A 15,643-nucleotide genomic window follows, 5' to 3' on the forward strand; every position below is an offset into this window, starting at 1 on the left:
TAACACTAATCAATGTTATGGTGACTTTAAATGAAACAGAGTTAAAACTCTGTTAATTCTCAATAAAAAAAACTTTTGTAGAAGTCTGACAGAAATAAAGTTAATCTGGTTAGTAATAAGTGAAGCTGGTAATGCTGTTTGTGGAGTTGTTTATTCCTCCTCTGCTGAGATCTCCACAGATTTAATGTCTTCTTTTCTCTTCAGTGGATTTCATCTAAGGCTGTGACTGAAGTCAGTTGTAGTTCTTGTGTTTCTGCTCGTCTCTTTTTCTGTTCTCTTCAGAGGTGTAAAGTCCAGGTTCAGAAAGTAAAAGTCCTCCTCAGTATTTTGTTCCAATCACCTGGATTTGCTAATTCAGACAGAAGAGAGAACTAATTAGTGAAATCAGCCGACAGAGTTCATGGGTGGAATAAACTATGGCAGGACTTCTACTTTCTGACCCCTGGACTATACATATCTGGCAGGGTAGGCCTCGGCATCTCTGCGAGCAAGTGGCTGCTCGAGCAGGCCAGCGCCCACGTGATGAAGCCTGGGGCTCAGTGGCAGTATCAGGCGGAGAAGGGGTTGTCCTGGGGCCGGCTGATTGCGGCGGATGAACCAAAGAAGAGTTGGACTCGTCGTCAGACGGGAAGAGTTGTAGCATACGGAAAACCAAATATTTATGAACAGTCAATGATACAATAAGTCTGCTGTATGTAAACACCTCAATTATTGCCAATTGAGTTGATTAACTTAATGCGCTCCTGTCGTGTTAATTAGATTAATTATCTGAACTTATCTGAACCTGAACTTGGTCAATAAAACTTCATATAATGGGGAACCTAACGTTGTTTTATTTAAGAATATGGATAAATGCTGTTTCATATCCTGATGCAGAGATACTTCTGGGTAAAAACGTAACAACATTTAAATGTATTTTAAACATTACAATGACAAATACCTTTAAATGATTCACTAAAACATTAAAGAAAAAAAAATGTCTACATACAAAGTATACCATTTTTGCAAACCTCTTGTGAACATTATTAAAGACCAGGGGCCTCATTTATAAAACTGTGCGTAGGAACCTTACTAAAAGTGTACGTACGCACAAAAGCCATAAAAATCAGATTTATAAAACCGTGCGTACGCACACCTGCACGCAATTTTCACTTTATAAATCACAGCCTACCTGATTATTTGCGCACGCAAAAAAAAATAATTTACCGCCTTTTCTCCGCCCACATTCAACCATATATAGACAATGCAAATTACCTCATTAGCCATGCATATATTAAAGGAGCAAGGAAATTTGTGTTTTCAGCGATCAGATTTAATAATTTACACCTTATCAAAGGATTAATCATTTACACCTTATCACATTAATCACATAATGAGTGATAGGCCTAATCCATTTAAGAATGGAAGTGAAAGAAATTAAATTTACGTACTTTCAGCATATAGTTCCTTTTATGTCTTTAAACTAAACATGCATGTATGTATCTTTAGGACCCATAATGGTGATTTAATGTTATTAAGTTGGCTTGAGAAAGCCAACTTACTGAAATCCTATGTAAACTTATTATTATTATTATTATTATTATTCTACAAACTCCAAACTCGGGTCAGACCTTCAGACTGTTCTGACTTGGTGTGCTATATCTTTTCAAACTGATTTGACTTTCAGTTTTCTTAAAAATTAATATTAAAAATCATAAAAATCCCATAGACTTACATTGCAGAGTGCTCAAATTGAGCCAAGACTACGGTGGGCCATTAGTGTACAAGCCAAAAACTCAAATATAAACTCCCTGAAGCCCTAGACTCAATTAAACTACCATTCTAAATCTATCTATCTATCTATCTATCTATCTATCTATCTATCTATCTATCTATCTATCTATCTATCTTTCAAACTAACTAACTAACTTATCTTTCATTCTTACTAATCTATCTATCTTTCAAACTAACTAACTAACTAACTAACTAACTAACTAACTAACTAATCTATCCTTCTTTCTTTCTTACTAATCTATCTATCAAACTTTAACCTACTTTAAACATCAAACTACTTTAAACTTCTTCAAACTCTCTGGTCCGGCTTTCTCAAGCCAACTTAAAGTTTGTCTCAACAAACTTTTTTTTCTAGTTTGTATTTTTTGTTGTAACCGAGACCTATGAGCAACTTGTAAATATTGTAAATATTGAAATATGTCAAACTTAATTTTGCCATTTTGCAAAGGGTTAATTCCCTTTATCCGCAGTCAGTTCCTCAACTCACCATCAGTGTCGCCAAACTGCTTTGTCTTCAAAATGTGCGTACGCATGGGTCAGAGTTTGCGTGGAGGTGCGCATATTTTCACGTCAAGTTTTTCTTTATAAATCCCACCTTTTGCGCAGGAACTGGCGTACGCATGTTTTCAGCCCCGTTTTGTGCGTACGCAAGCTTTATAAATGAGGCCCCAGAGCATTTTGAACAAGCATTCTATTAATGTTACTGGAAGAACTGTTCATTATCTGTAAATGTTTATTCAGACAACCTATCTGTGTCTTTATACTATTTTTATTCTTAAACGCCTCTTTATATTTATATATGTACACTGGAAGCTTCAAAACCAAGGTAAAAGTATTGTGTGTGTAAGCATACTTGGCAATAAAGCTCTTTCTGATTCCTGTCGCTGCAAGATCACAGAACTCCTGCCACTGTCGATGGACAGATATTTCCACTGGATATTCTGTTAATGATAAATATGAGGTTGTAGAGAGAACATGACACACATGGTGGAAAAAAATAAGAAGGAAATATCTACATTAACATTTGTTAGAAAAGATGTTTAGATAATGGCAAGAACCAGAAGATAACTTGTGAATTCAATTATTTGTACAATCATGAATTACAGCTGAAAACATCAACCACTACATGAGTGAATCCAGATATGAAGCGTTATATCATGAGTAAAGCTCCTCAGGGGAACAAAACGCTGCTTTAGAACATGCATAAGTGCAGTTTCATATCCTGATGCAGAGATTCTAAGAAAATCTAAATATATATGATTGGATTATGAAATAGCCCTCTCGTCATAGCTCCGAAGAACCTTGCAAAAAGATATACTCGGTTACTATCGTCCTCCATAATACTGAAGCCTAAAATGTAAAACGCATTTGCAGCTGTCCAGCTAGCACAGAGAGTGTCTGGCTCACTCATTGGCTGTGCTACCATGTACTATGGTAACACAGCAGTTGTCGCTTCAGTCGATTTAAACCTGCTATTTTGGCTATTTCGGGCGATAATATAGGTCTATGACCACGCCCATTTTGCCACGCCACGCCATTGGATGTGCAGTTGCATGTTTTCATTAAAATTACAGCCGAATAAAGTGTTCACACTTCTTTTAGGACTTGACTATCCAGCATCATCTCAGCTATTGTTGAACATGCTTTGAATATGAGGAGCCAAAGTTTCAGGATTATGATGAAGGCAAATAACAACCAGTTCATGACTGAATCAAGACTGACGCATGCACCTCATGAGTAAAGTGCCTAAACAGAACCACACGCTTGTTTAAGAATATGCATGAATGCAGTTTCATATCCTGATGCAAATATTCTAAGAAAACCTAATATAGTATATCTGACTGGATTCTACTTTCTTGTGATATGAAAAAGCAAACTTCCTCATCTGTTGGTTTAAATGCTGCTGTTGTCGTCTGACTTTTTTAATGCCTTTTCTGATCCTCTCCTCTCATCACTGATCCTGAGCTCCTGAAGAACCTCACACAAAGGACAACTAAAACCACAGGTTACTGAGGGGTAAAGTAGATTAACATACATGGTACACATCAGTGAAAATAACAGTACAGTTGTTTTTCCCTTCCTTATTTTTATTTATTTATTTTGTGTTGTTATTTTGTTAGGTCTTGCCTGCTATGTCTTAGATTTCTTGTTGTGTTTCAGCATCTACGCTTCATTAGATCTACTGGATCATCTGAGAGATTCGACTGGATCAAGATGCTGTTGATCATTGAAGCTCTTCTCCTCATTTCAGCTGTTCTAGGACAGGTGAGCTTGTGTTCCACACAGCAATCATTTTCCCCAGTGTGAAATGAACACTGCTCAGGGTTTATATAATCCACGCTCAGAGTGTTATAAGTAACCCTGAAGCAGTGTTGAAGTTAATGAGATAATTAAGTGATGATTGAGCATTATTGAAGACACCTGATGATAACAAGCAGAATCACATATGGAGAAAAATCACACAATTATGGTGATCGATTTTATCTTCAGTTGGGCTTGTGACCCTTAAATTATTAACATTAGATTTTGTTTGGCTGTTGTACCTGAGTTATAACTGCCAGATGAACAAAGATAAAATGTGATCTGATGGTGTTGGTTGTGTTCTAACCTAATTTCTGAGTTAAGTATTACTTTGAGTATAATAACATTATCCTTGCAGAACATAATATATTTATCCTTTTCAATATAATCATAAAGATTCTAAAGTTGTTCTGATTCTAAAACTTTTAAATTTTTTCATTAGAAATTAATAATCAGATGTGAATCTCAACAATGGTGACAATTATAAAGCATGTTGCAGTGCATTCTGGGTGCCACCAATCAAAACTCATTCATGACTCCCATCATGCATTGCGGTATGAATAAATTATGATCTTAATTGTCTTAGTAATTTCCTTGTATTTTATTTCTGCTGTTTTTATGTGACTTTTTAGTTGCTTGTTTTCTAATGTTCAGAGTTTATCTGTTTATCTGAATATCTGTTTGTCACCATTGGTGAGATTCATACGTTGATTCTTAATGTCTGTGTATGAAGTAATATTTTTTGTTTCTGAACAACTTTTAATGCTAAATATATAATGATCTAAAGTGCTACTATAATCAAAAGTAAATCTAACTCAGAAATTGGGCTCTACATGAGTTCAGTGATTCAGGTCAAATAATGATTATGTTAAAACACAACCAACACCATCAGATCACCTTTTCTCTTTGTTCATCTGGCTGTTATAACTCAGTTACAACAGACAAACTAAATCTAATGTTAATAATTTAAAGGTTCCATATTGTACACCTTTCTGAAGTTTTTTTTAGGTTTTGATGTTCTTAAGAATATGTATTTAGGGTATAAGTACCAAAAACCATCTCAATATATATTTTACAGCTTCTTTCTCAGGAGCTCTGCCAAGAAAAGGGTGATTTTGGCCTGTCTACTTAATATTCATGAGCCGCTCTTCTGATTGGCGTGTTGTTTTCTGAGTGATGCACGGCCAGGCCAACCACAAGTGACTGGTCATAGGCATAGGCTACTACGTACATGGTTTGGCTGGCATGACAGATATAGCGCAAAGTGCGCTCCCTTAATAATTCCTAAAAAAGCTGATATCTCAGTTTATCACGATCTCACAAAGCTCTGTTAATCAATGAAGATGACTGCATAATAAATCTTTCATAATGTCAACACTTCGTTTGTTATAATCAGAGGATTTGCCAGCATGTGGTGAGGGGATTCTATCTTAAATGCATCTCATTGGCCATTGCGTTCAAGAAATCAACACGTGTGATTGGCTACATTGCTCAACGCTGCAAGCATGTTATAAATAGAAACTCGTTCTGGCCTGTAAATTGTTTCGATATTTATATTTTGCCTGAGTCCCGCGAATCGTTTTATTCTCCCGCACCCACACTCACATGACTGTTTTGAAACTTATATGGTAGTTACATAGTCCCTAGACATCTGTTATCATGAATAAAGCCAGGAAATTTCCAATATTTGACAACTGAATTGACAATAAGGAAAACTTTAAGGTTCATGAGCCCAACTAAAGCTAACACGATCACCATAACGGTGACTTAAAATTAGTGCTTTTTTTGTGTGTGCATCAGGTGACTTCAATAATGGTCAATCATCACTCAGTTATTCACTTAATTATCTCATTAACTTTAACACTGCTTCAGTGTTATAAGACTCTGAGTGTGGACTCATATAAACACTGAGCAGTGTTTAACTAACACTGGGGATTTTGCTGTACTATAGTATGGATTACAGATTACAGACATGAATGATTGAGCATTATGATTCCTGCAGGATTACAGAACTGATGTTGATGAAGAACAGATATTTCCATTGGATATGGCAGAGACTTCGGTTGATGACCTTTATGTCGGTTGCAAAAAGAATATGTCAGACAAAGTGAAGACAGAATTGTTAGAGAAGGAACTCAATAACTCACTTGAGTTTAAAACAATCTGGCAGGATGGTGAAAAGAATGCCACGATCCCAAATGATAGTAACTTGACATGGAATCATTCAATAGCCATTTATGTGTACACTAACTCACGCTATAATTTGTATCAGGTTTTCAATAATGCTGTTCGTACTGATAAACAAAATTATGAAGACAAGACATTCACATGGTATTCACTTTTCTTTTTGCTAGCAGAAGCGATACAGATTCTAAAGGAAGTGCAAAATGTATGCAAAATAACTTATCGTGGTACAGACAGTATTTATAATTATGTCCAAAACACAGAGGTTCGTTTTGGCCAATTTGCTTCATCCTCTCTTGATCGTACAGAAGCAACACTATTTGGAAGTAAGTCTTGTTTTGAAATCAAAACTTGTGAAGGTGCTAATGTGACAAAATACTCTACTTTCCCCGAGGAGGAAGAGGTTCTGATTCCTCCATATGAGAAGTTTAAAGTTACTGATGTCCAGACAAGAGCAGATGATCCAGATCTCTGGTGTGAAACTGTGTACAAATTGGAAAGCGCTGGAGTAAGAAGTGACCTGAACTGTGCTTTCTTCAGGAATCAAGAGGAGATAAGTAAAACATCAGCAATTAACAATAATGCAATTTGCAGATGCGTTTATCAAAAGCTACGTACATCGCATTCAGGGCATAGAATCTATCAGTCAGTACAGCTTTTAGACCAACTAGGTTGCTTTGTGCAACATCAGCTGAGGAGACACAGAGTCTATCCCACCGACCCAGAAATTCACTCTGGGCCCTATCCGCTGTGGGGACATCGACACAGCCCCACTGACAGAGAAATTCACTCTGGGCTCTATCCACTGATGGGACATCGAGACAGCCCCACCGACCCAGAAATTCACTCAGAAATTCACTCAGGGCTCTATCCGCTGAGGGGACATCGAGACAGCCCCACCGACAGAGACATTCACTCTGGCCCCTATCTGCGGAAGAAACCTCGACGCAACCCCACCGACAGAGACATTCACTCTGTGGAGCAAAATGATCAGAAATGGCTCTGCTATCGGGTCTTGCGCTCCCTGAGAATCAACCGTAATATCCAAACTTTACTAATGCCTTGCTGTAGAGTCTGATTTAAAGTAATAATTCAAATTTATTTGGGTTTATCCCTTTTAATTTTTTTTCTATAATTTTCATATTCCTGCTTTTATTAACTACAAAAGGAGGTTGGCGATCAGTGTCTTCATTTCAAAGTTTTTAATGTCATGTCATGATACTGTGCAGCAGTAAATATCTTTAATTAACTACATTATGTAACACTTGCTGAATTTGAGCTGGCCATATGAAGAAATTAAATAGCAAAGATTATTCAATAAAATAATTTTTTAACATCACATAGTGTCCTGTTTTTGCTCTTCCTCTGTCTTAATCAAACACTTAAAAATCACAACCTGACTGAAGACAAGCAATATTAGCTATTTAGCCTATGATGTTATTTTCTTATTTAAATGGTGTATTATTTACAGTGTGTGACAAGACAGATTTTCAGACAGAAATCTAGTGGATAAACAGACTCCAGTCATGGAAGATGCTTGTGAGACGACTGAGTGACCGGTCTTCGTTTAGATGCGTTGTGTTGGTATTGAAAAAGACCGAGCAACAGAAATTACTCAGGCCAGATTTTATTCTGCATGAATAAAAAGATCGATCAGAACAAGCTCAAATCTGTGGCCTTCTCTCACAGTTCAGCCTGTCAGTGAAAGGCATTATTTTAGCCAACAGAGCTTGCACACTCATGCTTAATGAATTCTCTCAGAAAATACATACATCACATCATTCACACAAACTTCATACTTCAAAATTCAAGATTAATGTGCATTTTAGAACAAAATTACATGTTATATTACAATAAACAAAACTCATTTGAAACGATTTAGACGGAGCATCAGTACAACTCACCTCTCTTCAGTCGCATTTACCGCGAACTGAAGGAAGAAGGGTATTCCTGCACAACCGGAGGCTGCAGTTTCAGGACCCTGTGACAGCGCCACCTACTGAACTGGATCACCAAAAACACTCATTTAACCCCTTTCGCGGCAAAGATCACAGACGGTCCCAGATTATTGTTGTTCAACATTCATCGTTAAAACGTCACACTCTTACTTATTTGATCTGGACAAACTGAGCATCATTAGAAAGATCTAATTCCAGCTTCGATATTTGACCACTGTTTATGATAAAACTGGTTTGCAGTGACATTAATTTATTAATTTATGACAGGAGTGCAAAATGATTAATCTGTAACGTTTATTATTTTGAATAGAAATCATCACCCATAAAGCACACTGTAAAAAAATGTATCTTAAAAAAACCCCCGTAAAAATAAAGTAAAATATCATCATTTAAATTAAGGCGAGACACTACAGGTGAATAAGGTAAAATTTTGAACTTAGAGATATCACCATGAACCTTTATCAGTTGATTACTCGCATGAATAGGAGAAAAAAAATGTATTGCAAGTTCTCTGTAATTTTATGTTTAAATATGATAATCAGGCTATATCTAATTAAATATGCGCTAATTTGCATATATTTTTAAGTGACGAATCTGACCATTGAAAAAAACAAGGTTCCAAATTATTTTTGCATTTTGTTTATATATTCAATGAAAATACATTTTCAGAGGGGATTATGATTATCTCCTTTTGTTACCCTGTAAATCAGAAAATACTGCCAATAGCCTTAAAAAATGGATTTCCGCCCTATTTTTAGGCATACAATGTCATATAAATCAGGCCAAGAATGATATATCAACAAATCCCTCTAAACCTTCACAATATAGTTAGGAATATGACTGTCAAGTTTGGTGTATACAGAAGTGAAAAATCGTCACTAGGAGTGTGAGAAAAAACTCATATTGAGAAAACAGCCTTTAAATAAGCACATTTTTACTAATTTCTATTGAAAGCCATGAATTACAGACAAAATATCATTTAGGTCCAAGTAAAATCCATGTATCACACTGTATAACATCCAAAACTCATTATTGCTTCATCCATCACTGATCATAACATCCAAAACAACACATCAACAGTCCATCACACAGGTTAACGTTAGTGTGAAAACACACATCTAACACTCCCGTTTTCCAAACGACAGTTTATGCATCGAACGCGTGTGTGATGGCATTTCTTCATCTTCTGTCTACTTGCTAATGACAACTGTTTTCGTTTTTTTTTCTGAGAGAATTTTACACGCATATCTTTCGACATTTTGAATACCGGCGCCGAAATGTCAGAGCGCGTCACATTACGATTCTAAACGAATCACGTTGTCAGAAATTGGCATCAGCCAATGAGATTGCTCATTTCGAGTTAAATCACCCGTTTTACTTTCATGATTGGTTGCTGATCAATAGGAAATGACCAAATTGGGATCCGACAGCATTGCAAAGGAAAAAGAGAGAGCTTTCCTGCGATGTCTGATAGGGAGCAGAGAGCGATCGCGGAGCAGCGGGATGATTTAGAACGCCAACTTTTGATGAATTTAGACGAAATCTACAGACGCAAACAGACAAAGTGTAGTAAAATAAAGACCTAAATGCATATTTCTGACTTTTTTTCACCACAAGTCTGAAAGAAGACATGTTATTGAAGACATATAGCCCAAAATCTCAAAATTGACCAGATAAAAAAAAAAAACGATGTTTTTGCCTGCCGTGTCTCGCCTTAATAAACAAGTGTTTTCTGAGTCGGCTGCATCTTTGAAGTTGACGGTGCTGACTTGCAATCTTGGCAGTAGTGAACGCGCCGGAGAGTGTGTCGTTTTATTACATAGATCGTTTTTAATTGTTCTGTTTAAAAATATGATTTCAAGCGTTCTGTATAGATACATTTCTCAGGTCTGTGAGGCAAGTAGGCTATATGAGTATCGGTTCTATGAGAGGGACCGATCTATAAGACGAGCTCCAATTCATGCGCCGGCGCCTCCGTGTCGTCATATCTAGTGATCGACCGATATATCGGCCGGCCGATACATCGGGCCGATATTTGCGGTTTTTACTGCTGCGTTCGCGATATTTTTTCCCCGGCATTATTTAAAGACAGGCGTCCACAGGCAGCTCTGTCTTGCTGGAGACGCTGCACTGCCCCTCCCCCACTAGCAGAGCGCTGGAATCTGCTCTTCAAGACAACGATAAGTTTTAAACTTTCAAAGCATATTTTAACTGTTTGACTTGGCTGAAATATTGCCATACACTTTGAAAGTGGGACTTGAAAAGCGAATGCCTCTATAAAACGGCTTGTCATTGTATTTAGGGAGCTGCAAATAGCTAAATTGTATGCTATAGGCTATTCGTATGCATACGGTAGCTGTTACGAACACTGGTCATACATAGGATTAAATAGTGCCGACGTTGTTCCGTGGTATTTGTGGGAGTTTTATTCAGCGACCACCTGGCTGGGGTTTGGACGCGTACGTGTCTCTCCAGTGTTTCCCACACAGACTAATGTGTGGCGGTGCGCCACAGAATCAACACCGGACGCCACATATTGGGTTTTTTGGCGGTCGCCAAAGCTCATTTTTATCCCGCCAAAGCCTTATTTGATCGGTGAGTGATGTATGATTGACTGCTGCTGTGCTTGACAGGTCGCATGTTACTGAACGAGCAGAGAGAGAGAGAGAGAGAGAGAGAGAGAGAGAGAGAGAGAGAGAGAGAGAGAGAGAGAGAGAGTGCCCCTCCTCCGTCCACGCGCGCGCATTCTCACCGTCTTCAAACCTATGCTTCAAACTGTCTTGCTCTCCCTCGCGCATATTAATCAAAATCAATTGAGAATTGACATGATGGTAAAAGGTCGGAAGACCAAAGTTTCATGTGGAGTATTGGGAGATTTTTTTTTTTCCTGAATCACCGCTGGGTGTGAGAATTGTGCTATAAAAAATTATTCTCTAAAAAGCGTTCTGCGCATTCAGCTGACACAAAACACACTTTCAATAAACCCAAAAACCTATCCAGTGATGAAATGTTTTCTGTGTTGACCCAAATCTTGAGCGATGTCCTAAACTACCGGGATAATCACACAAACGCGTACACGTCCGCTAATGACTCCTCCGATTCCCGCACTAATGACTCCTTTGAACCGATTCCTTTTTATGAATGGTTAAATCAACTGATCTGGCCAACACTGAACTCACCAGACGTCTGAATCAGTGTAGGCTATGACAAATACTTTACAATAAAGTTAAATTTATTAAACTCTAGTTAACTACATTAGTTAACATGAACTTTTATTAAACTGCACTTCTACAGCATTTATTAATCTTTGTTAATGTTAATTTCACCATTTATAGTAGCCTTATTAAATCAAAAGTTGTATTTGTTAACATTAGTTATCCTAATGCACTGTGGATAACATGAAGCAATGAACAGCTCTATTTTCAGCACTGAACTCTTTTTTTACTTGTTAGGGTTAGCACAGGTTACCCTCACCTGTTTTTACTATTTGTTAAATAGTTCAATAAATGTTCCTTTTTTAAATTGAGACTTGTAACATTTGTTATCATCATGATAATTGTGTAAATTTTATGATGTAAACTGAGGGAGCAAAAGCAGTATCGGCTCCAAATATCGGCTCAAGAAAATCGGCAGCCCATATCGGCCATCGGCTAAGCCTGATGAAAAAAAATCGATATCGGCATTGGCACTAAAAAATCCATATCGGTCGATCCCAAGTCATATCTATTATCTGCTTTACTTATTATTTATTAAATCCAGACAATTGGTTGATGAAACATTGATTAAAATTAAGATACAATTAATACAAAACGAAATTCTCTTTAAAGAAATGCTTTGTGTTTTCTGTTTGAGGTCTCTGTGAAAGTTTTAAAGCAGAGCCGATTTCAGAGCGGTCGCGTCCGTAACGGAGAACTATCACGTCCGTAACATAGTTTTTTCCTCATAAATGCGAACACGAAAAATAAAATGAATATTTTATGTTCTGTGGAGTGCATGGAAGAGCGTAGATTAGTAAGCTACAGGACATCATCTTTCAAAACATGACCTGCGCGAAAGAGAAAAAATAATAATAATGCGTCATTGTACCCAGCACTTCTGAAAATGCACTACCGAATGCGTCTCTGTCCCCAGCACATTTCAAACCAAACTGACGCCCATGTAAGCAGAAAGTGTGTAATAAGCAGAGTGTGTGTAATAAGCAGAGTGTGTGTAATAAGCAGAGTGGATACGCGTTGTAGACCCGCCTATAGGCGCACATTACTAACTCACTCTTTAATTAACAAAACATTTATTTGCACCATTGACTTTAGACCAGGTTTCTACGTCAGTTTCCTCAAAATAGCGACGCTCCAACAATGCGCCTGAACACACTTCGTTCTCAGATCAGCAGCCCATGGGTGCACAGATGGAGTAAATGCATTTGCTATTTTAACAACGTGGCGCAGGACGTGAAAATGAAAACTGCGTCGGGCTGAAACTAGCAAAAAAGACGAGTCACGTCTGGCGCTGCATTGCTCCGGGTGAATGATAGGGCCCATATCTCATAATAATGTAAAAAAGAAGTGAAGCAGAGAGCAAGCAACCACCTAAATGTCCTGTTGCACATCATGGCTGTTAGGAAACTAACTTGCGCAGGAGAGACCTTTCTCCACACGGATCGCGGTGATGTGGTTTCTCCACTGTATGGATCTTCATGTGTCGCTTCAGGCGACTTTTAAATGAGAAACTCGTTCCGCACTGATCACACGAGTGCGGCTTCTCTCTACTGTGGATCCTCTCATGTGATCTCAGATTTCCTGAACGACTGAATCTCTTGTCACAGTGTGAACACTTGTAAGGTTTTTCTCCAGTGTGGATATTCTCGTGCTTCTTTAAACTGTTCACTGTAGTAAAAGTCTTGTCACACTCAAAGCACATGTACTCTCTCACACCAGTATGAGTTTTCTGATGTACTTTTAAACTTTGCAGCAGTGAAAAACTCTTTCCACACACAGAACATGAATGTGGCTTCTCCTTCGTATGAACTGTCAGGTGTGACTTCAGGTTTGATGACCTAATAAATGTTTTGCCGCACTGATCACATGTGAACAGCTTCTCTCCGGTGTGGATCATCTTGTGACTCTTTAGGTGTGTTTTTTGTGTAAAGCTCGACCCGCACTGATCACATGTGAACGGTCTCTCTCCGGTGTGGATCCTCATGTGAATCTTAATATGTTGTTTGATTGAGAAACTCTTCCCGCACTGATCTATCCCGCACTATTTTTAGTCTTTGATCGACTCAAAGGTTTTACTCCAGGTTTGACATGATGTTCCTCCTCCACTTCTCTCAGTTCTTCACTCTCCTCCTTCACTTCTCTCAGTTCTTCACTCTCCTCCTTCACTTCTCTCAGTTCTTCACTCTCCTCCTTCACTTCACTCAGTTCTTCACTCTCCTCCTCCACTTCACTCAGTTCTTCACTCTCCTCCTCCACTTCTCTCAGTTCTTCACTCTCCTCCTTCACTTCACTCAGTTCTTCACTCTCCTCCTCCACTTCTCTCAGTTCTTCACTCTCCTCCTTCACTTCACTCAGTTCTTCACTCTCCTCCTTCACTTCTCTCAGTTCTTCACTCTCCTCCTTCACTTCTCTCAGTTCTTCACTCTCCTCCTTCACTTCTCTCAGTTCTTCACTCTCCTCCTTCACTTCACTCAGTTCTTCACTCTCCTCCTTCACTTCTCTCAGTTCTTCACTCTCCTCCTTCACTTCACTCAGTTCTTCACTCTCCTCCTTCACTTCTCTCAGTTCTTCACTCTCCTCCTTCACTTCACTCAGTTCTTCACTCTCCTCCTTCACTTCTCTCAGTTCTTCACTCTCCTCCTTCACTTCTCTCAGTTCTTCACTCTCCTCCTTCACTTCTCTCAGTTCTTCACTCTCCTCCTTCACTTCTCTCAGTTCTTCACTCTCCTCCTTCACTTCACTCAGTTCTTCACTCTCCTCCTTCACTTCTCTCAGTTCTTCACTCTCCTCCTTCACTTCTCTCAGTTCTTCACTCTCCTCCTTCACTTCACTCAGTTCTTCACTCTCCTCCTCCACTTCACTCAGTTCTTCACTCTCCTCCTTCACTTCTCTCAGTTCTTCACTCTCCTCCTTCACTTCTCTCAGTTCTTCACTCTCCTCCTTCACTTCACTCAGTTCTTCACTCTCCTCCTTCACTTCTCTCAGTTCTTCACTCTCCTCCTCCACTTCACTCAGTTCTTCACTCTCCTCCTTCACTTCTCTCAGTTCTTCACTCTCCTCCTCCACTTCTCTCAGTTCTTCACTCTCCTCCTTCACTTCTCTCAGTTCTTCACTCTCCTCCTTCACTTCTCTCAGTTCTTCACTCTCCTCCTTCACTTCTCTCAGTTCTTCACTCTCCTCCTTCACTTCACTCAGTTCTTCACTCTCCTCCTTCACTTCACTCAGTTCTTCACTCTCCTCCTTCACTTCTCTCAGTTCTTCACTCTCCTCCTCCACTTCTCTCAGTTCTTCACTCTCCTCCTTCACTTCACTCAGTTCTTCACTCTCCTCCTTCACTTCTCTCAGTTCTTCACTCTCCTCCTCCACTTCTCTCAGTTCTTCACTCTCCTCCTCCACTTCTCTCAGTTCTTCACTCTCCTCCTTCACTTCTTCACTCTCCTCCTTCACTTCACTCAGTTCTTCACTCTCCTCCTTCACTTCTCCCAGTTCTTCACTCTCCTCCTTCACTTCTCTCAGTTCTTCACTCTCCTCCTTCACTTCTCTCAGTTCTTCACTCTCCTCCTTCACTTCTTCACTCTCCTCCTTCACTTCACTCAGTTCTTCACTCTCCTCCTTCACTTCTCTCAGTTCTTCACTCTCCTCCTTCACTTCACTCAGTTCTTCACTCTCCTCCTTCACTTCTCTCAGTTCTTCACTCTCCTCCTTCACTTCTCTCAGTTCTTCACTCTCCTCCTTCACTTCCATCAGGTCTGAAATGAAAAGAAGTAGAAATTTCACATGATGAAAGTCTAGACTGACCGTGGCTTTAACTAGCTTTAAATTAACTATTTTTGAGAATTATCTGTGTCCTACATGTTTCAATCAACCCTGTTACTAAACAAAAAAAGCATTTCTTAAAATTGTGACAGCCAGGAAGTGATATCACTTGTAGAGATCGACCAGTAATGGGTTCTACCTGGCAATAAAGTATACATTTAAAACAGCCAATGAGTGCATGTTGGGAATAAAAATGCTGAATTTAATTATCTCTGTGTGTTGTCTCATCATTAGTCTCATGAAGTCACGTTCATAGTGCCGTTCACTCAACGGGTTGATGATCAGGAATAATCCAGCATGGCCACGTACACAATACACTTGTTTAAAAATCCCTATATTATATTATCTCTAGTGTTGTCAAAAGACCCGGTACTTCGGTACCATTTCGGTACTAAA

General features: G+C 38.7%; 3 protein-coding genes across 4 annotated transcripts in view; 1 reads left to right on the forward strand and 2 right to left on the reverse strand.

The window, feature by feature from the left end:
• The window catches only part of LOC307000642 (uncharacterized protein), a 395,066-nt gene that overhangs the window by 345,043 nt on the left and 34,380 nt on the right, over positions 1 to 15,643 (reverse strand). The window lies entirely within an intron of this gene.
• On the forward strand, positions 3,713 to 7,590 carry LOC307000744 (ecto-ADP-ribosyltransferase 5-like). 2 transcript variants are annotated; one of them, XM_079616561.1, is made up of 3 exons: positions 3,713 to 3,789; positions 3,934 to 4,038; positions 6,077 to 7,590. In XM_079616561.1, the coding sequence occupies exons 2-3, from the start codon at positions 3,988 to 3,990 to the stop codon at positions 7,334 to 7,336; spliced, it is 1,311 nt and encodes a 436-aa protein (XP_079472687.1). In that variant the 5' UTR covers positions 3,713 to 3,789; positions 3,934 to 3,987; the 3' UTR covers positions 7,337 to 7,590. The 2 variants fall into 2 exon arrangements, with proteins under 2 accessions (XP_079472687.1, XP_079472688.1); XM_079616562.1 differs by having other exon boundaries at positions 3,718 to 3,778.
• LOC307000351 (uncharacterized protein) overlaps positions 12,497 to 15,643 on the reverse strand; it is a 166,770-nt gene continuing 163,623 nt past the window's right edge. Inside the window, exon 2 of the mRNA XM_079615880.1 lies at positions 12,497 to 15,180. Within this exon, the coding sequence (XP_079472006.1) occupies positions 13,463 to 15,180 (1,718 nt within the window). The 3' untranslated portion in view covers positions 12,497 to 13,462. The remainder of the gene's footprint in view (positions 15,181 to 15,643) is intronic.

The sequence above is a fragment of the Phoxinus phoxinus genome (assembly GCF_949152265.1).
Source record: "Phoxinus phoxinus genome assembly, chromosome: 1".
Taxonomy (NCBI): Eukaryota; Metazoa; Chordata; class Actinopteri; order Cypriniformes; family Leuciscidae; genus Phoxinus; species Phoxinus phoxinus.